This window comes from Neoarius graeffei, chromosome 1, assembly GCF_027579695.1.
Source record: "Neoarius graeffei isolate fNeoGra1 chromosome 1, fNeoGra1.pri, whole genome shotgun sequence".
Classification (NCBI taxonomy): Eukaryota; Metazoa; Chordata; class Actinopteri; order Siluriformes; family Ariidae; genus Neoarius; species Neoarius graeffei.
Genome location: NC_083569.1, coordinates 73,663,917 through 73,686,328, shown reverse-complemented (window position 1 = coordinate 73,686,328; position 22,412 = coordinate 73,663,917). Strand labels below are relative to the sequence as shown.

At 42.3% G+C, this 22,412-nt stretch overlaps 1 protein-coding gene and 1 non-coding gene across 2 annotated transcripts; both read right to left on the bottom strand.

The window, feature by feature from the left end:
* Window positions 1–689: 689 nt before the first annotated feature.
* Window positions 690–888, bottom strand: LOC132897466 (U2 spliceosomal RNA). The gene has a single exon (XR_009656324.1). It is a non-coding gene; the product is annotated as a U2 spliceosomal RNA (small nuclear RNA).
* Window positions 889–4,209: 3,321 nt separating this feature from the next.
* On the bottom strand, window positions 4,210–6,404 carry LOC132885202 (uncharacterized). The gene is made up of 5 exons (XM_060919600.1): window positions 6,290–6,404; window positions 5,848–6,044; window positions 4,742–4,826; window positions 4,524–4,658; window positions 4,210–4,427 (listed from the first exon to the last, which is right to left on the bottom strand). Exons 1-5 carry the CDS (start codon window positions 6,402–6,404, stop codon window positions 4,210–4,212), a joined length of 750 nt encoding a protein of 249 aa, XP_060775583.1.
* Window positions 6,405–22,412: the final 16,008 nt, after the last annotated feature.

Here is a 22,412-nt window from a genome sequence, read left to right as displayed (position 1 = left end):
TATATTTAAGATCCTTAAAATTTGCAAAAGGTGCAAAAGCAGAAAGACTGATATTTTAAAACATTTTCCCCACTATTTCCCACTAATTAGATAACTGACAAGATAAAATAATTTCCCCCTTGTATGCATGTTTGTTAGTTTTCTTGCTTTGTTTTCCTTTTATTCCCCTCTCTGTCCATGGACATCTCTGACTACAAGATTTCATGCATAATTTATTTTCAATTTTGTATTATAAAGTTGTTTATACTAGATTTTTATCAGATTGTTCACTTTCATAATTTCTCTGTTCTTTCCTACATTTAATAGGATAACAATTTTGCTATGTTGGTTTTGTACTTTCAATAACAGGTGTTGTTTAAAAAAAACAACACAAAGCTAAAATAAAAAAAAAGTAACAGTTAATTCAAGAGAAGGAAAGCATTTCTCCACAGAATAGAGACCCTGATCCTTCACTTGATTTTCTCACCAACACATGAAACAATGACATAAAAACCCACCACTCGTGTAAACTATGGTGGCAATTTTACTTGATCACTACATGCAGTACATTTAAACAAAAGAAAACTACCAATTCAACATGTTATTTAACATTCAAAAAAATGAGCAACACCCAGTATTAAGTAATAATTACATATATTCTAATCACAGACTACTTAAACACTGAGCTTTTCTTTTTTTTCACGATATAAAAGAGATGCACTGTTCCAAGAAGTACTGCAATACTGAGTCAATGCATGAAGTAGACGAAGCAAGCTTTTATTCCATTTCCCTATTCCAAAAATCAATTTAATATATGGCTCCCGGATAGAAAACGTATCAGATATTAAACTGATAAGAACAGATATTACACTTGATCTTAGCCAAAAAGCGACACTTAAGCGAAGGAATGACCAGGAGGGACATCCTTCACTACACAACACACGAGGACGGAAGATATGCTTTAGTCATAAACAGTTAATTAAATATAGAAACCGCATCATTAGCATGTAAACAACCCCAAACCTCAACGACAACAAAGCAGAGGCAACAGAAACACACAAATTAACAGCTTTAAAAGTCTGTGCACACAAAGAGGAGGAGGAAATGAGAATGAGTTCACAAACCGACCAATCAGAAGGATACAATCTCATCTGGACTACAAAACATCTTACAGCCTTTTCTAAATAAACGAACAAAATGTATTTAAACATGTTTTAAAATGGATAAAGCTGTATTAAACAATACACATTTAATACAAGATCAAAATGTCTCAGATTAAAATGATAAATAATAAGTTGCCTGGGGCGGCATGGTGGTGTAGTGGTTAGCGCTGTCGCCTCACAGCAAGAAGGTCTGGGTTCGAGCCCCGGGGCCGGCGAGGGCCTTTCTGTGCGGAGTTTGCATGTTCTCCCCGTGTCCGCGTGGGTTTCCTCCGGGTGCTCCGGTTTCCCCCACAGTCCAAAGACATGCAGGTTAGGTTAACTGGTGACTCTAAATTGACCGTAGGTGTGAATGTGAGTGTGAATGGTTGTCTGTGTCTATGTGTGAGCCCTGTGATGACCTGGCGACTTGTCCAGGGTGTACCCCGCCTTTCGCCCGTAGTCAGCTGGGATAGGCTCCAGCTTGCCTGCGACCCTGTAGAAGGATAAAGCGGCTAGAGATAATGAGATGAGATGAGATGAATAAGTTGCCTCTTGGTGGCCAGTTGTGGTATTGCAGGTCGGAGTGAAGCAGCCATTTTACATGTGAGGAGGATGTGCGCGCGCACACTTAAAAGCCGCATTCCTTACTTAGCCTGTGGGTCTCTCTCTCTCTCTCTCTCTCTCTCTCCTTCAGTGTGTGTGTGTCCGTCCACGTTTTACATTTATACACCCTTCATTTTAAAATAAATAAATAGTCATTAAACTTTAATCATGACAAGTGAACACATCTGCAACGCATTTCAGCGCATTTAACTCTAATCCAAGCCCCAAAAGGGATGTGTTTATTTAAAAAAAACTATTTCAAGTGCACAAAAAATAAAAACTAATGCCTGACGCAGCAAAAACGGTGAAGGTCAAACCGCTGCTTCTTATTAACCCCACATTCACACCAAACACCATCAAAATTCTCTCAATTTGATTGGATTAAGGCAGGGCTCTCAAGTTTTGAGGTGGGGTGGGGGGGTCCCTCCTAGTGTCCCATCAACCCAGCTACTTAAAAAACAAAAACAAATTCGATTAGATCAATTACACTGTTTGTTTATTCTATAACAAATAATAATACAGTAAAATATGTTTTGTTCTTTATTGGGTATAAACATTTGCATTTCAAATTAAATAAAGGCAAAAAACACAAATATAGCCCCAAAGGGCCCTACTGAACAATGGTGGATAGTGTGTGTGTGTGTGTGTGTGTGTTTATGAGTGATGCTGTGTGTTATAAGTGTTTGTGGCAGATTTAGATGCCTTAATTACTGACACTGGGGGCTCCCATTTAAAGCAATGAGGCTCAATGCCAGCCATTTTCTCTGTCATGATTGCTGAGAGGGTTCCGTCCAGGGCCAAGGCGTTTCTTGTTTTGGTCTTGTTCAAGCCCACCATGGAAAAAACCCTCTCAGCATCTGCATTTGGCAATTGCAGACAGCCTGGGAAATCTGCTCATTCCAGTCACCTTTGGGGGGGGGAACAAGGAAGCCTAATTACACCCCTACATATTTTACACTTATTAAATTGCTCATGTCAATGTGTGTGTGCTGGATATTTATTACCCTATTCTTAAGTGAACTCATGCCTTCCCAGAAAGCCTCACCGTCAAATTCCGTCTGGTGTTTGGGCATTGGGACCTCCATTAAGTGGTAGTCCTGAAACTCCTCTGCAAGTTGGTCTTGGGGTTCATGATATAGAAGCAGTTTGGTGAACCTAAAGAATACAATGTATACTTAACCAGGAGAAACAAAGGGCTAGTTTTTCAGCAAATGTGATCAAACTTTGCAATAGATTTGAAATGTTAAACCCTTACCGATCCACAAAGTATGCAGCATTATTTACTTCACAGTTTGCCCTCTAGGCGGCACGGTGGTGTAGTGGTTAGCGCTGTCGCCTCACAGCAAGAAGGTCCGGGTTCGAGCCCCGTGGCCGGCGAGGGCCTTTCTGTGTGGAGTTTGCATGTTCTCCCCGTGTCCGCGTGGGTTTCCTCCGGGTGCTCCGGTTTCCCCCACAGTCCAAAGACATGCAGGTTAGGTTAACTGGTGACTCTAAATTGACCGTAGGTGTGAATGTGGGTGTGAATGGTTGTCTGTGTCTATGTGTCAGCCCTGTGATGACCTGGCGACTCGTCCAGGGTGTGCCCCGCCTTTCGCCCATAGTCAGTTGGGATAGGCTCCAGCTTGCCTGCGACCCTGTAGAAGGATAAAGCGGCTAAAGATAAGGAGATGAGATGAGTTTGCCCTCTGCTGCACATCCACAAACCTGGCGTGTTTCAGGAGACTCTCTTTAAGGGGCAGTTTTGCCATGGCATATTCAACTGCCCCTGTCAAAAATGGCAAGACAGCCTGGTGGAATCTCTCCACCTGCTGTGGAGTGACATCTCCAGCCTCTAGGGGCCGGTTGAGGGTTGCCCTGGTTGTAAAACCCACATTCAGCTTTTGTCCTATTAGAGTTATGAATAGAATAGGGTAGAATAGAATAGGATAGAATAGAAAGCCTTTATTGACATTATACAGAGTATAAAAACATTTAAAGCTGCTCCATAAAGTGCACATATAAATATACTGTTCAATAAAACTACTAAGTACTGTACATAGACTGCAAACATGTACAGTAAACATCAGACACTTAAACCACAAAGGCAAACACCTCCCACAGTTTTAACAGAATCTTCACAGAAAGTATCATAAAGTATCTCTGCTTTCACATTGGTGACATCCTCACTGTCAAAACTGAATAAGTCATTTGTGGTCAGTAAACAGAGAGTTTATGTATTTGCATATAGGGAGAAACTTGGGGAGCATTACCAGACAGTTGGTTGGATGGATCTGTGTAATTGATGTCCTCCACCGCTCTGCTCTGCAGTGCCTGAACTTGCAGGAATCTTCCGCACAACTTGTGAATGAACTTGGTCATCTACAAAGTTGCAATTCATTACATTACATTGAAGAGACGGTTTTATCCCAAGCGAGTACACAAGCATAACAAGGCTAGTGAAGATGAGTAGGGTTAGTAGTTATGAAGGAAAAATTCACTGAAGATGTTAGTGACAGCAGATGAAAAACCAATGGCATAAACAGAGCTGAACCCTCATATATTTTACCTCTTCATAGAGAAGGAAGACAGATGATTTCTCTTTCTGAAGGAGGAGATTAAGGGAGGAGAAGGCTGGCAACGTTGCCTGATAGAAAAGCAGGTAGACTTCTGTTATTGGGTTGGATAATGCATCCGCAAGCCATGTGAAGCGTGGTTGTTTCTCATCTGAAAAGGAAAGAAAACACAATTATACATAGTATTCATTCACATGGCAATCTCTTAAAGAACCTCAAATTCATGTTAGTAAAATATGCAACTTACTTGCTGACTTGAAATAGCTGGAGAGTGGCTTGTATTGCTGCAGAATCCGATTCAAGCAGTGTTCCAGGCTCAGCCAACGGATGGAGATATGTGAAAGTATCTCCATATACTCCGACTCGTGCAAGTCACAGAATTCTGCAATGTGAATATTACATTTCAGTGTCATGAAAGTTTTTGCATTGCATTCACACACTATAGTACTGCTGAAAATCACAAACCTGTTAGGTAACCTTTACGGTTCGTACTGCCTCTGAACCAGTGCCCAACATCTACTGCCAGATCTTCGGGGTCAAATCCAGTCACCTACAAATTAGCTTATGTTACAATTTGGTCACAAATTCATTACACCACAGCACAACAAGCTATCTAAAGGTTACTGAAAGAGTACAAACTTACTTCCAAAAAACCCTGCCCAGCATGTTTTGCTGTGTTATGCAGAATATGGCATGGGCACCCATGGATGTACACGCTGGAATTCTCTGCCAGTATCCTAGAGGCAATCGAGTTTCTTGCCCCTGTATTGACTGGGGCATTGTCAATAGACAAAGCAACACAGTTACTCCAAAGTATGTTGTGTTTTTCGAGGACATCATTGATCTTCTGGAAAATGGCTTCGGCAGTGCCACAGTGTTGCCCGCTTGTTGTGCACATGTCCAGAAATCGGTGAACAACCTTGCCATCAAACACCCTGACAGTGAGGGGGTTCATTTTCTCACGTCCTGCAAGGTAAAGGTTTAAGCATCACATTAGAAACATTACACACATAGCCTAAACCACTGATATGTGTAAAAAATGTGTACTGGAAAATGAGGATGTCTTAATTGGTTGTCAGTACAACACCTGTATCATTTGAGCCGTCTGTTATGAGAGTAAAGGGACTGGTCTTCATTTTGGTGACCAGCTCCTCTCTGAAATGCGGTGCCACAGCTTCATTTATTATGCAAGTTGTTTTTGTGCTGGCACACTTATATTGCTGTGCTGTGGGGGAGTCGCTAAAGCAATTCCTTAACAAAGGACTAAAATGTTCTGCCGTGGCAAATGGCATATTGTGCTGCACCATGGCCACAGCCACTTTCACCTCAGCTCTCCTTGTCTTAAACAGAAAAACCATGATAACCATGTTATCAGCAGAAAGGACATTCAAGACAAATTTATTTGTAGAGGTAATTTATGGTAAACACAGACACAACTCAATCAGCTACCGGGTAATTGTTCATAATTATTTAAAATATATGGTCATTTTTTTATATATTCGGAAATGATGAAAAACAAGATTTCATGCAAGAATCTGAGCTTCATGTAGTCCTTTTGACCAGGACAATACCTTGGATTCTTGTGCAGTCATGCCACCAACAGTCACTGGGGGATAAAACTGTCCAATCCTACTTGTGGACTGAAGTGCCTGCTCTTTAGACTGGTGTGCTTTACTCTTAATGTGTCGCTGCACATCTGCGACACCTTGATGGCCACAGGAATTTTCCTGCCTACATACTGAGCACCAGCAGTAGGAGTTGGTGGTGCCTACAGTTATAAATGGCCATTTTGCAGTCCATTCACATTTGAATGTGGATCGGTAGGTGGCAGCTCCAGTTAAGGCCTTTTTTTTCACCACTACCCTGACCTCTGCACTGTCTTCCTCAGTCACCCTGTCCTCTTCTGGCACTCCACCTTCTGCATTCACCTCCATTCTTTCTTCATCTTCCACTGTCTCTTTGTCCACCTCCCCGTCTCCTCTTCTGTCACTTCCTGCACATTCACTATCTCACCTGATGTCACAGTCTCCCTCTCAGTCTCTGGCACATCAACTGACCTCCCTGCCTTTGTTTTCTGAGCCTTGGCTTCCCAGAAGGAAAGGAGGCTCTTCTGTTTCTTCCCTGACATGCTAAAATAAATGACACAAACGATTAAAAAAATGAAAAACGCCTCTCTGTTCATGACAGCTCCTAGGCGACTTAACCAAAGTTATTCATTCTATAATCCCCAGAAAAACAGTCTTTGACTAAACGAACATTTAAATCGTCGTCAGCACAGTATGCTATTTTAGTTGGTTTACATCTAGCTTGCTAGTTAGACAGTTATCTACGATAGCTTGAAATGGACAGGTTTTCGATACTGAACAAGGTGTAGACCAGAAATATTGGTCTATAGAGTAAAACTACAAAGTAACTAGGTAAATATTGATATAAATTAAGTTATTGCCTGATGGTCCTCCTGAGTCCCGACAGTTCTCCAGTTCTTTCAGTTCTCTCGTGCGCTCCAGGTCGCTCTCTAGTTCACTCACAATTTTGTAGGTGCAGCGCGTGCTTGTAGCTGAAACTCACGTCTCCCCGACAACAGAACAATCTATTTTCTGATTGGCTGATGCAGGTTCAAGACACATGAAACGTTTCAACACAGTTGCAGAACGGTGCACGTTTCGGCCAATCAATAAGGAACAATTAGAAAAACGTAGCAAACCGTTGCAGCGGTTGAACTCGCCCCAGGAGCACTGTGACCTACGGCTGTGACGTTTGTAGATAGCTTGAAGGAATTTCTGTGCGATTATTGGAGAAGTTCAGAGTGAGCATGTGAACTCGTTGAAATGCGTGTGTCTCACTCTCAATGCGTGAGGCTTGAAAGCCTTGATTAAGGTCAGGACTTTGACTTGGCCATTCCAAAACATTAACTTTATTCTTCTTTAACCATTCTTTGGTAGAACGACTTGTGTGCTTAGGGTCGTTGTCTTGCTGCATGACCCACCTTCTCTTGAGATTCAGTTCATGGACAGGTGTCCTGACATTTTCCTTTAGAATTCGCTGGTATAATTCAGAATTCATTGTTTCATCAATGATAGCAAGCCATCCTGGCCCAGATGCAGCAAAACAGGCCCAAACCATGATACTACCACCACCATGTTTCACAGATGGGATAAGGTTCTTATGCTGGAATGCAGTGTTTTCCTTTCTCCAAACATAATGCTTCTCATTTAAACCAAAAAGTTCTATTTTGGTCTCATCTGTCCACAAAACATTTTTCCAATAGCCTTCTGGCTTGTCCACATGATCTTTAGCAAACTGAAGACGAGCAGCAATGTTCTTTTTGGAAAGCAGTGGCTTTCTCCTTGCAACCCTGCCATGCACACTATTGTTGTTCAGTGTTCTCCTGATGGTGGACTCATGAACATTAACATTAGCCAATGTGAGAGAGGCCTTCAGTTGCTTAGAAATTACCCTGGGGTCCTTTGTGACCTCGTCAACTATTACATGCCTTGCTCTTGGAGTGATCTTTGTTGGTCGACCACTCCTGGGAAGGGTAACAATGGTCTTGAATTTCCTCCATTTGTACACAATCTGTCTGACTGTGGATTGGTGGAGTCCAAACTCTTTAGAGATGGTTTTGTAATCTGTTCCAGCCTGATGAGCATCAACAATGCTTTTTCTGAGGTCCTCAGAAATCTCCTTTGCTTGTGCCATGATACACTTTCACAAACATGTGTTGTGAAGATCAGACTTTGATAGATCCCTGTTCTTTAAATAAAACAGGGTGCCCACTCACACCTGACTGTCATCCCATTGATTGAAAATGCCTGACTCTAATTTCACCTTCAAATTAACTGCTAATCCTAGAGGTTCACATACTTTTGCCACTCACAGATATGTAATATTGGATCATTTTCCTCAATAAATAAATGACCAAGTATAATATTTTTGTCTCATTTGTTTAACTGGGTTCACTTTGTCTACTTTTAGGACTTGTGTGAAAATCTGATGATGTTTTTGGCCATATTTTTGCAGAAATATAGAAAATTCTAAAAGGTTCACAAACTTTCAAGCACCACTGTACTTAGTTGCATCCCCCAGCAAAAGCCATGGTTCGCAGAAAGCTTACAAAGCATTAAAGGGATCTCACTGTTGAAAGGTATCAGTGAGGAGAAGGGTACAAAAATTTTTTCCATGGCATTAGATATACCATGGAGCACAGTGAAGACAGTCATCAAGAAGTGGAGAAAATATAGGACAACAGTGACATTACCGAGAACTGTACATCCCTCCAAAATTGATGAAGACTAGACGAAATCTGGTTAGGGAGGCTGCCAAGAGGCCTACAGCAACACTGAAGGAGCTGCAGGAATTTCTGGCAAGTACTGGTTGTGTACTAAATGTGACAACAATCTCCTGTATTCTCCATATGTCTGGACTATGGGGTAAGGTAGCAAGATGGAAGCCTTTTTTTACAAAGATCATCCAGGCCTGGCTAAATTTTGCAAAAAAAATTAAATAAATAAATAAATACAGCAACTCTCCCAAAAGCATGTGGGGAAAACGTGTTATGGTCTGATGAAACCAAGATTGAACTTTTTGCCTACAATTCCAAAAGGTATGTTTGGCGCAAAAACACTGCACATCACCAAAAGAACATCATACCCATAGTGAAGCATGGTGGTGGCAGCATCATGTTTTGGGGTTGTTTTTCTTCAGCTGGAACAGGGGCTTTAGTCAAGCTGGAGGGAATTATGAACAGTTCTGAATACCAGTCAATTTTGGCCCAAGACCTTCAGATGTCTGCTAGAAAGCTGAAGATGAATTTCATCTTTCAGCATGACAGTGACCCCAAGCATACATCAAAATCAACAAAAGAATGGCTTCACCAGAAGAAAATTTAAAAAAAGTTTTGGAATACCCCAGCCAAAGCCCAGACCTAAATTCAACTGAAAATCTGTGGGGTGACCTGAAGAGGGCTGTGCACAAGAGATGCCCTCGCAATCTGACAGATTTGGAGCGCTTTTGCAAGGAAGAGTGAGCAAATATTGCCAAGTCTAGATGGGGCAGGCTGACACACTCTGACCCAAAAAGACTGAATGCTGTAATTAAATCAAAAGGTGCTTCAACAAAGTATTAGTTTAAGGATGTGCACACTTATGCAACCAGCTTACTGTACTTTTTTTGTATTTTTTATGTTGCCCCCCCCCCAACAGATTTGTTTTTCAATTGAATTGTACAGGTTGTAGGTAACATTGAAGGTAGGAAAAGTTTTGAAATTATTTATCTTGGTCTAATTTTTTTTTTTACATTTCTCTCATTTTAATGGGGTGTGTACACTATATCCACTGTACGTACGTATGTACATACATATATGGGACTGCTTTCATTTTACAACCCCGATTCCAAAAAAGTTGGGACAAAGTACAAATTGTAAATAAAAACGGAATGCAATGATGTGGAAGTTTCAAAATTCCATATTTTATTCAGAATAGAACATAGATGACATATCAAATGTTTAAACGGAGAAAATGTATCATTTAAAGAGAAAAATTAGGTGATTTTAAATTTCATGACAACAACACATCTCAAAAAAGTTGGGACAAGGCCATGTTTACCACTGTGAGACATCCCCTTTTCTCTTTACAACAGTCTGTAAACGTCTGGGGACTGAGGAGACAAGTTGCTCAAGTTTAGGGATAGGAATGTTAACCCATTCTTGTCTAATGTAGGATTCTAGTTGCTCAACTGTCTTAGGTCTTTTTTGTCGTATCTTCCGTTTTATGATGCGCCAAATGTTTTCTATGGGTGAAAGATCTGGACTGCAGGCTGGCCAGTTCAGTACCCAGACCCTTCTTCTACATAGCCATGATGCTGTAATTGATGCAGTATGTGGTTTGGCATTGTCATGTTGGAAAATGCAAGGTCTTCTCTGAAAGAGACGTCGTCTGGATAGGAGCATATGTTGCTCTAGAACCTGGATATACCTTTCAGCATTGATGGTGTCTTTCCAGATGTGTAAGCTGCCCATGCCACACACACTAATGCAACCCCATACCATCAGAGATGCAGGCTTCTGAACTGAGCGCTGATAACAACTTGGGTCGTCCTTCTCCTCTTTAGTCCGAATGACATGGCATCCCTGATTTCCATAAAGAACTTCAAATTTTGATTCGTCTGATCACAGAACAGTTTTCCACTTTGCCACAGTCCATTTTAAATGAGCCTTGGCCCAGAGAAGACGTCTGTGCTTCTGGATCATGTTTAGATACGGCTTCTTCTTTGAACTATGGAGTTTTAGCTGGCAACGGCGGATGGCACGGTGAATTGTGCTCACAGATAATGTTCTCTGGAAATATTCCTGAGCCCATTTTGTGATTTTCAATACAGAAGCATGCCTGTATGTGATGCAGTGCCGTCTAAGGGCCCGAAGATCACGGGCACCCAGTATGGTTTTCCGGCCTTGACCCTTACACACAGAGATTCTTCCAGATTCTCTGAATCTTTTGATGATGATATGCACTCTAGAGGGGGTGGCACGGTGGTGTAGTGGTTAGCGCTGTCGCCTCACAGCAAGAAGGTCCGGGTTCGAGCCCAGCGGCCGGTGAGGGCCTTTCTGTGCGGAGTTTGGATGTTCTCCCCGTGTCCGCGTGGGTTTCCTCTGGGTGCTCCGGTTTCCCCCACAGTCCAAAGACATGCAGGTTAGGTTAACTGGTGACTCTAAATTGACCGTAGGTGTGAATGTGAGTGTGAATGGTTGTCTGTGTCTATATGTCAGCCCTGTGATGACCTGGCGACTTGTCCAGGGTGTACCCCGCCTTTTGCCCATAGTCAGCTGGGATAGGCTCCAGCTTGCCTGCGACCCTGTGGAACAGGATAAACGGCTAGAGATAATGAGATGAGATGAGATGAACTCCTTTCTGATATTGCTCCACTATTTGTTAGCGCAGAATTAGGGGGATTGGTGAGCCTCTTCCCATCTTTACTTCTGAGAGCCGCTGCCACTCCAAGATGCTCTTTTTATACCCAGTCATGTTAATGACCTATTGCCAATTGACCTAATGAGTTGCAATTTGGTCCTCCAGCTGTTCCTTTTTTGTACCTTTAACTTTTCCAGCCTCTTATTGCCCCTGTCCCAACTTTTTTGAGATGTTTTGCTGTCATGAAATTTCAAATGAGCCAATATTTGGCATGAAATTTCAAAATGTCTCACTTTCGACATTTGATATGTTGTCTATGTTCTATTGTGAATACAATATCAGTTTTTGAGATTTGTAAATTATTGCATTCCGTTTTTATTTACAATTTGTACTTTGTCCCAACTTTTTTGGAATCGGGGTTGTATGTTGTGCCAGACAGCTGCATTGTATAGGGTAAGCAGCATTTTCGAACAACCTCAGGTTTAGGGCAGTATTGTACAAGGTCATTGCACAAGGTTTTGAGTGCCCTGCACCTTGTCAAATAGAACATGAAGCCCTTGTTTAAAGGAATAATTAATTTTTTTCCCATTGAAGTTCATTGCACATGGGCCGTTGGTGTGTTACACTAACAGATTTTACATTTTTAACTCCAGTAGTGTTAATCCAGAGGACAGCGGACTCTGTAACAGTAGTATAGTAAACACTTAAGTGTACATTTTCCACCATTAAGTGTTACCTGATAGCTAGTGTCATCCATTGTGGTGTTAATATTTTACACTAAGAGTTGGTTAGTTAACATCGTCACAGTGTTAATGTTAACTCATCCATTACCGTGTCAGTATTTTTACACCATAAGAGTTTGTTTGGTAACACTGTCAGTGTTAATAATGTTAACTCTTTCAAAAGTGTTAAATTAACACTAAACCAATGGTTCCCATATAAACCCTGGCTGAGTTAATTTCAACTCTGAGGGAGTTAAATTTGTGTTTTCAAATTTGCAGTGTAGATGAGCAGCTGGCCGACCCAAGTATGCAGTCAAAACAAACCTGCGCCATGCTTGCTAACTTGGCTAAGGCTGTGCAACTGAATTTGGAAGAGATGGAAAAATGCAAACTGAAAAGTTAGAGAACTGGAAAAATGTAACGAACAACTCTGCAAAGAAAACTGCAAACTCAAAGAAAGGGTGAGAGAGCAAGAGAGATACAGAATGAGGTGATGTCTATGGGTCAAGGGGTTGAAAGAGAAACCAGATAAAGATATCAGTGAACAAATCATCCAGATTCTTGGCATGATTGCTCCAGATATGGAAGCTAAGATGGAGGACGCCACGGACGTTGTGCACAGGCTGGGTGAAAAGGTAGCCAATAAGAACAGGCAAGTCATCATTCTGTTTGCCCAAAGGCGGGTGAAAGAAGAGATTTGGCATCGGAACAAAGATGTAACAGTCTGCAAGAAAACCGGCTTTCACTTTGCTGAAGTGCTTCCATGGGAAGAGTGGGAAGAAAGAGAAAGGCTCTGGTCCCAAATTGAGCAAGCTATGCAGGAAGGTAAACAGGCCTACTTTCGAGGGCCTCATGAATATATTGATGGAAATCAGATTGAGGAAATCAGGTGAACTCACACATCTTTAGGAATAAGCTACAGTGGAAAATTTAAGGGGATGGAAAATTACAGATTATTTAGTTACTCAGTGGACTGACGAGCTTTGTTTAGTTCTTTGTTTTACCATTCGTGGTAAATGTTGATCACATTTGGTTCATTAAATGTTAAGGGCTTCAAAGACATTGTAAAGAGAAAGGCTCTTCGTTTATTTTGTAAGGGGCAGGAATCTCATTGTTTCTACAAGAGACTCATTCTTCTGAAGCTGATGCCGCTTTTTGGACTAATCAATCAATGGAGAGATATGATTCTTTTCAGCCATGGGTTGAATTGTTCTGGAGGAGTGGCTGTATGTTTTAACAGATGCCCAGGAGAAATCAAAACTCAGAGCTGATGCTGATGAGGGGCACTGGCTGACAGTGGTTTTGAAAAATAAAAGTTTATTTTTTTTATCATCACAAATGTTTATGGTTACAATAACGAGGGCCAAAACAAAAAAAAATGCAAAACATTACAAATGTGATAGCCGAACTTAAAATGTTGTATCCCATAGATTATATTTTAGTAGGAGGAGACTGGAATATGACACTAGATGAGTGGTTGACGGGTGGCCTCCTCACTTAGGAAGGTTACAGTGTAATGACACTGTCGATAGTTTTATGACATAATTTAGTTGATGTTTGGAGAAGGCTTAACCCAGGGGTTAAAGTTATTCGTGGTTTAAGCCTAATGGCGGAGAATTGAGTGATAATTGGTTGGTGATCGATTATATTCTGAAGTATACTTCACAATCCAAAATCTGCAAAGCACCCTTGTCCGATCACTGCTTTATAGATCTTGTTTTAGAATCAGTAAAGAAAGAATTTAGAAATAAAAAGTTATTGGAAATTTAATGTAGATTTGTTAAATAAGGAAGATTACTGCAATAAGGTTTGAGAAATAAGAGAAACTGAAAACAATGAATCAATTGAAGGTAATATGCGCAAATGGAAATTTACCAAAACAAAATTAGAGAATTTACAATAAACAAACAAGCAATAAAAAAAAGAATATGAAAACAAGTTGCTCTAAAAATTACTTGCAGCAAGATTGAACTAAACAGTCAGGGGATTTTAAAAAAAAATTGAGTTACAAACCAAGTTAGATGATCTGTATCTCCAGAGAGCCCAAGGTGCTTTTATAAGATCACAAGCAAAATGGATTGAGGCAGGAGAAAATAATTCCTCATATTTCAGTAACTCTGAGAAAGGCAGACAGCAGAGGAACTCAATCACAAGTCTTACGATAAATGGGGTCAAATGCAAAGATGTAAGGAGTATTGAAAAAGAAGTGTGCAAATTTTACTCCAAATTATACTCCTCGGATTATTCCTCAGGAGAAGCGGATATTTTCTTGGATAAAATCCGGAGTGTTATTCCATGTATTGAGGACTCATTTAGAGACTTGTGAAGCAGAAATTTAAATTGAGGAATTAGATGCAGTTATCATGAAGATGGCTGCAAAATGATCTCCAGGAATGGACAGACTCACTGCTAATTATCAGTTCTTTTGGAAAAATCCAAGATGCTTATTGTTTAGAGCCTTAGTAAGTTTGGTATGTCACCCAAGATCTTCAGCAACTTCTACAGCTGCGTGATTGAGAGCATCCTGCATCACTGTGTGGTACGGCAGCGCTACAGCTATGGACCGCAAACGCCTGCAGAGGGTGGTGAAGACTGCCGAGAGGATCACCAAAACTCCACTGCCCTCTCTGCAGAGCATCTTCCATCACAGAGTCCACAGGAGAGCTGCCTCCATCCGCAAAGACCCCACCCGCCCCCAGCACAGACTGTTCACACTTCTACCCTCAGGCCGGAGGTACAGAAGTGTGAAATGTAAGACTGCCAGGCTAAAGAACTCTTTCTTTCCCTCCGCCATCAAACTCCTGAACAGCTGACAGGAGTCTATAACCATGGACTACCTCCCTGTAAACTGTCCTTGACTGTTTACACCTGTTTACATTTGTTTGCATATTACTGCCCTTTTTTGCTGCCGTTTCCTTGACTGTTTACATCTGGTTACATTGTTTGCACATTACTGCCCTTTTTGCTGCTATGGTCCCAAGAAGTATTGTTAACAAGTAATAATTAAAATAAGTTAGCGCAGATCGCGGCGAATTTCTGTTCGGCTATTTTCGTGACCACTCGGTGCGTGACGTCATTTAAGCCAAACAAACCACTTGAGTTGAGTCCGCTTCCGTTTACTTACATTGCCGTTTGGCTTGAGTGCAGACGTGCGTTCGGGAATTTCCAAAGAAAAACCCCATGCCTTATTGTTGTGCAGTGAACTGTAACAAAGGGACCAGTTCAGGAAGAAGTTTTTACCTTTTTCTGAGAAAGGAGAAGAGGCAGAGAGAGTGGATTGGCTTTTTCCAGAAGAGGAGAAGAGGCGGAGCGAGAGGATTGGCTTTTTCCGGAAAAGGAGAAGAGGCAGAGCAAGTGGGTTGGCTTTTTCTGAAAGAGGAGATGAGGCGGAGAGAGTGGATTGTGCACGTGAAACAAAATCAAGCAGTCAAAGAAGAAACGGACAAGCAACGCTCAAGCAAAAAAAAGAAGCTTGGAGGTAAACATTTTTACTTTTGCTTGCAATTGACAAGTCAATAATCCTGAGGGATCCTGTACAATCATTGTGGAAATGAGACAAAGGGATATTTCCTCGCTTAGAGTAGGCTATAAATAGTATAATGCTGCGGATGGCAGGCTAATGTGGCCTACCGGCGCACTATCAAGTAATCGTTACCTATATCCACTAGGGAGGGCGGTTTAAGCATTCTTCAAAAGGGCTCTTATTTAGTATTACGACGAATGTAAGAATTTATCATAACTACCAGGATAAATCGTTTGGGCACGAGTCTTGCTGAGGTCTGGGGTCATCGTGATCAGAGTCAGCCAAGTCGCTGTCCGATTCCGAGGTTGCACGGTCAAACCAGTGAGCCACATTCACCGATTGCTTCGCAACGGCCATAGGTTCATACATATATGGTTTCACCTCTCAATATTCAATTTGGAGAGTTTCCGCTTCAAAATCGCTATCAGACATTTTACACAACCTCTCACGACCAAAGTCCGTACACGTGTGCTCAGTTCGCAGGTAAACACAGAACTGCTCCCGGTCTGTTTGGCTTGAATGACGTCATGACGACTGTCCCCTGGCGGTGAAAGTGTGCATAAGTGAGATGTAAACAAACCTTCGGAAATTGGGCAAAACAGTATATTTTAACCGTTTTATTCAATTTTAGGGTGAAAATTAGACACCAGGAAGATTGAATTCGCTTTTTGGGTCGTTCTTCTAGACAATTAAGTTGATATTCTATGTTTCACCTCCGACCATTGCCTATGACCTTTAAGATCTTGTACAAATCTCTTCAATATGTAAAAGATAAGCGAGCCCTTCATTTATTCTCTTTATTATCTATTTTTAATTTAACTTGAGCCAAGCCCCTGTTCTGTTTACCCCTCCCCTCTTGCTCAACCTTTGTATTTGTGCCTTCTATGTGAAATAAGTGCCATGTTTGTATGTTCATCTCATCTCATCTCATTATCTCTAGCCTCTTTATCCTGTTCTACAGGGTCGCAGGCAAGCTGGAGCCTATCCCAGCTGACTACGGGCGAAAGGCGGGTGTGGCAGCGGGGGCGTGGTCAAGCGCCGGTCTGTGACAGGAGGGCGGAGTCAGGGAAGGTAAGTGGCAGAATCACTACACCTGACGGCAATTAACCTGTGTTTGTGTGTCTTCCCAGTGACCGCGCCCTACTTAAGGAGGGAGAGCGAGAACAGAGGGGCCCATCTCCGGACTAGATGCGGGCTGTGTGTGTGTGTCTAGCCAATATAGAATTGTTCGAATAGTGTGATGAAAGCCTCGGGGTCGTCCTGCGGACCCATCTTGGTAACGGTGAGGGGAGACGGGCCCGCGGCCGGAGGACTGGCTGGCTACTATCGTAGGTTTATACCTAATTATTCGGACGTCACCAGCCCGCTGACTGATCTCACTAAAAAGGGGGCACCAGATCCGGTCCAGTGGACGGAGCAATGCCAGCGGGCTTTCTCTGAGGTAAAGGCTGCACTGTGTGGGGGGCCACTATTACACTCCCCTGACTTTTCTCTCCCTTTTATGTTGCAGACCGATGCATCGGACAGAGGGCTGGGGGCGGTTTTGTCCCAGGAGGTGGAGGGGGAGGACCGCCCTGTCCTGTACATTAGCAGGAAGCTGTCAGTGCGTGAGGGGCGCTACAGTACTATCGAGAAAGAGTGTCTGGCGATCAAGTGGGCGGTCCTCGCCCTCCGCTACTATCTGCTGGGGCGCCCTTTCACCCTCTGTTCGGACCACGCGCCCCTCCAGCGGCTCCACCACATGAAGGATGCCAACACGTGGATCACCCGTTGGTATCTGGCACTCCAACCCTTCAATTTTAAGGTAGTCCACAGGCCGGGGGCGCAGATGGTCATGGCGGACTTCCTCTCCCGTCAAGGGGGGGGGGGGGAGTCGGCTGCAGGCCGGACGGCCGCCCAGCCTGAGTCGGGCGGTGGGGGTATGTGGCAGTGGGGGCGTGGTCAAGTGCCGGTCTGTGACAGGAGGGCGGAGTCAGGGAAGGTAAGTGGCAGAATCACTACACCTGACGGCAATTAACCTGTGTTTGTGTGTCTTCCCAGTGACTGCGCCCTACTTAAGGAGGGAGAGCAAGAGCAGAGGGGCCCATCTCCGGACTAGATGCGGGCTGTGTGTGTGTGTGTCTAGCCAATATAGAATTGTTCACTGAAAAGTGTGGCAATAAAGCCTTTTGCAAACCTGATCTCTGTCCTGCCATCCTCTGTGCTCCACCCACGCCTAGTGAACCGTTACAGTGGGGTACACCCTGGACAAGTCGCCAGGTCATCACAGGGCTGACACATAGACACAGACAACCATTCACACTCACATTCACACCTACGGTCAATTTAGAGTCACCAGTTAACCTAACCTGCATGTCTTTGGACTGTGGGGGAAACCGGAGCACCCGGCAGAAACCCACACGGACACGGGGAGAACATGCAAACTCCGCACAGAAAGGCCCTCGCCAGCCATGGGGCTCGAACCCAGACCTTCTTGCTGTGAGGCGACAGCGCTAACCACTCCACCATGCCGCCCTTGCATGTTCATGGTTTTCAATTTAAAAGTTCAACAGTGAATCCAGGAGAAGGGAAGTGTTTCTCCACAGGACAGAGAGCCTGATCCTTCACTCGGTTCTCTCAACAACATATTAAACAATGACATGAAATAAAAACCCACCACTTGTTCATGTAAAATATGGTGGCGGTTTTACTTAATCACTACATACAACAAACATAAATCAAAGGAAACTGATGACAGCTCAACAACATAAGCTCTTTAATATAAAAAATAGCCTCAATGAGGCTGGAGCATATACTGGTCACTGTTGTGTACAAGTTTGAAATCCGATCAATCCTGTAGGAGGCGTAGCAATTTTCGTGAAATTGCACGTGACCCCTCTGTTGCCTCATCCATGGCAAGTGGCACCACCTGGTGAACAACTCTTGTTGGTATACATTTTTAGAGTCTTCTGGGTGAGTGTCAGTGAAAATGTCCCAGCAGTTTACGAAGAGTAGCGTTTAGTGTTTAACGTTTCTTCTTCTTCTTAACGTGGCGAGTCACCCAAAAATTTCAGACACCCATAAAATTGTAAACATGACAGGTGGTGCCACCATCTTGACAACTTTTATGCACACCCACCCGGGGAACATTGCGAGTTTGATCACAATCCGATCAACCCTGTTGGAGGAGTTGCAATTTTTGTAAATTGTGGACGGATGACACATGATCACATAAGCTCATCCGACCTGGCCTACAGCTGGATAAGCTAAAAATACTCCCAATATCCAGCATTAACTATCCAGATGTTCTGCTCAAAGACCATCCAAACACAGATCTCTCCTCTTTTTCCACTGTATGAAGGAGGTGCAACATTCCCGGAAGTACTGCAGTACCGGGTCAATGTGTGGAGTGGATGGAGCAATTAAATTCGTTATTCTAAGACACTGAAATAGGATTTAATCGTTTATTCTTTTGTCCAATAGCCATCAGATCAAAGCGTATTTTTATCTTTGAGATTTTGAATCAAACATCTTTCTGCCTTATATTTCTGACAGTATAGTATAGCATTACAGTTTCTTCTTCCCCACAGTCTTCACATCTGGGAGTTGATGCAGTATACAATATACAGTGGGGCAAAAAGTATTTAGTCAGCCACCAATTGTGCAAGTTCTCCCACTTAAAAAGATGAGAGAGGCCTGTAATTTTCATCATACATACACTTCAACTATGAGAGACAGAATGGGGGGAAAGAATCCAGGAAATCACATTGTAGGATTTTTAATGAATTAATTGGTAAATTCCTTGGTAAAATAAGTATTTGGTCACCTACAATCAAGCAAGATTTCTGGCTCTCACAGACCTGTAACAACTTCTTTAAGAGGCTCCTCTGTCCTCCACTCGTTACCTGTATTAATGGCACCTGTTTGAACTCGTTATCAGTATAAAAGACACCTGTCCACAACCTCAAACAGTCACACTCCAAACTCCACTATGGCCAAGACCAAAGAGCTGTCAAAGGACACCAGAAACAAAATTGTAGACCTGCACCAGGCTGGGAAGACTGAATCTGCAATAGATAAGCAGCTTGGTGTGAAGAAATCAACTGTGGGAGCAATTATTAGAAAATGGAAGACATACAAGACCACTGATAATCTCCCTCGATCTGGGGCTCCACGCAAGATTTCACCCCGTGGGGTCAAAATGATCACAAGAACGGTGAGCAAAAATCCCAGAACCACACTGGGGGACCAAGTGAATGACCTGCAGAGAGCTGGGACCAAAGTAACAAAGGCTACCATCAGTAACACACTACGCCGCCAGGGACTCAAATCCTGCAGTGCCAGACGTGTCCCCCTGCTTAAGTCAGTACATGTCCAGGCCCGTCTGAAGTTTGCTAGAGAGCATTTGGATGATCCAGAAGAGGATTGGGAGAATGTCATATGGTCAGATGAAACCAAAATAGAACTTTTTGGTAAAAACTCAACTTGTCGTGTTTGGAGGAGAAAGAATGCTGAGTTGCATCCAAAGAACACCATACCTACTGTGAAGCATGGGGGTGGAAACATCATGCTTTGGGGCTGTTTTTCTGCAAAGGGACCAGGATGACTGATCCATGTAAAGGAAAGAATGAATGGGGCCATGTATCGTGAGATTTTGAGTGAAAACCTCCTTCCATCAGCAAGGGCATTGAAGATGAAATGTGGCTGGGTCTTTCAGCATGACAATGATCCCAAACACACCGCCCGGGCAACGAAGGAGTGGCTTCGTAAGAAGCATTTCAAGGTCCTGGAGTGGCCTAGCCAGTCTCCAGATCTCAACCCCATAGAAAATCTTTGGAGGGAGTTGAAAGTCCGTGTTGCCCAGCGACAGCCCCAAAACATCACTGCTCTAGAGGAGATCTGCATGGAGGAATGGGCCAAAATACCAGCAACAGTGTGTGAAAACCTTGTGAAGACTTACAGAAAACGTTTGACCTCTGTGATTGCCAACAAAGGGTATATAACAAAGTATTGAGATGAACTTTTGTTATTGACCAAATATTTATTTTCCACCATAATTTGCAAATAAATTCTTTAAAAATCAGACAATGTGATTTTCTGGATTTTTTTTTCTCATTCTGTCTCTCATAGTTGAGGTATACCTATGATGAAAATTACAGGCCTCTCTCATCTTTTTAAGTGGGAGAACTTGAACAATTGGTGACTGACTAAATACTTTTTTGCCCCACTGTATGAAATGGAGGGAACCATTTCCCCAGCAGTTAAACTCTTGCATGCATCCCTCCAGGCCTGTACAAACCAAGCATCAAACAATAATTTGTAAACAGTGAGCGTAGGACATGTGTCCAGAAAGCCTTTCACACGACCTTGGCCAACACTCCAGTTTATCTGAATTTTAAAAACGTTTCATAGAATTGTTGATCAAAGCAAGTTTTTACAATGCATCTTTTAGCCACTGAATCAACTGTATAATAGATGTTTTATATCTATGTTTTGTATAATGGTACCTTTGAGCCAATGATAATCAACTGTATAACACAAGATGTTTTCTCTCTGTTTAATATACTGTTACTGTTTTATCGCAATGTTCCGTTGTCGATAGTGCATGACTTGCAGAGGGAATTGGTACACTAATTTGTGTCTTGTACAATTTGGTCAGATCATTAGAGCATTTTGGCACAGGCCAGAATATCCAGTATGGGTGTGAACACATACAGATTACACACATTTCATTTAATAGTGACCAAATAATAAAATTAATTTAATTATTGTTGATCACAATTAATCAACAACGATTAGCCTAATGACTAAGGAGGGAAAAAGGAGCCAATAACTCATTAATTAGGTAAATTTAACACAGCACTGCAGTCAAAATAAACCAAACTATTGGGTTGAAATAAGAACCCCAACCATTATGTAAATTTAACTTAATGGTCTTGTTGAAGTAACCCAACATTTGGGTTAAATCTTTAGGCCAACCTGCTGGGTTAAATGCAGAATACATTTCAGAGTTGTAAAATAAGCCAGCGTTGTGTTGGTCCAATATTTACCCAGCAGCATGGACCCAACATTTCTCAGTGTGCATGTTTAATGCATTTTTCCATTTTGAATAGTGTACTGTTTAATCCAGTGTGTCCAAAAAGGGATTTTTCTCAATGTCAAAGATATTACCTTGGTAGGACGGATCGTTCAGAAGCTAGGCAAGACTCCTTCCTATCATTCAGAGGACACAGAATGGAACAGTCTAGCGAGTGTGCAGGTGCGTCTTCTGTTGGGTTTACTGGCAGCTTGCAATCTTGGTGCATTACCGCCATGTACAGGATGGAGGCATGAATACTAATAATTAAGAAAAATAATAAACAAATCAACAACTACTACTCCAATTCCAAAACCAGTCAGTGATTCTTATAAACATCAAAGCAGTTGTGGATTGTGTCCCAGGTGCTACTCAGTAGGCTATTAGAGGTCAACCCACATTTTTTCACTTTTGCTAGAGCCTCCTTCACCCTGTATTCAGAGAGTACTCTTCCTCACAATGACTGATGTTTTCCCATTAATCTTAGACAACAATTTAGAACTGTGTACAGTACTGTTACCATATCAAATTGTCTGAATGAATGGTTCAAGGACAACGAACTTACAGTCAACTGCAAGAAGACAAAAGTAATGCTGTTTGGCAGTAGACAGAGGCTTGCTAGATGTACTCAACCGGTTCTATCGTTTGTTGCTTCTATACTGGACTTCACTGACACCATAAAATACCTTGGTTTGACATTTGACTCTGTTATGAACTGGCATTCACATATAGACACTGTTGCTTCTAAGGTTTCATGTCGGCTAAGTCTGCTGAGTAGAATCAGAAAACATCTGAACGAGGACACTTGTCGACAGTTGTATACATCTTTGGTCCAGCCTCTATACGAGTATTGTGATGTAGTGTGGACTAATGCAGATCCTACTAGTCTCGAAAGACTGCATCGGCTACAGAAAAGAGGTGCTGATATTAT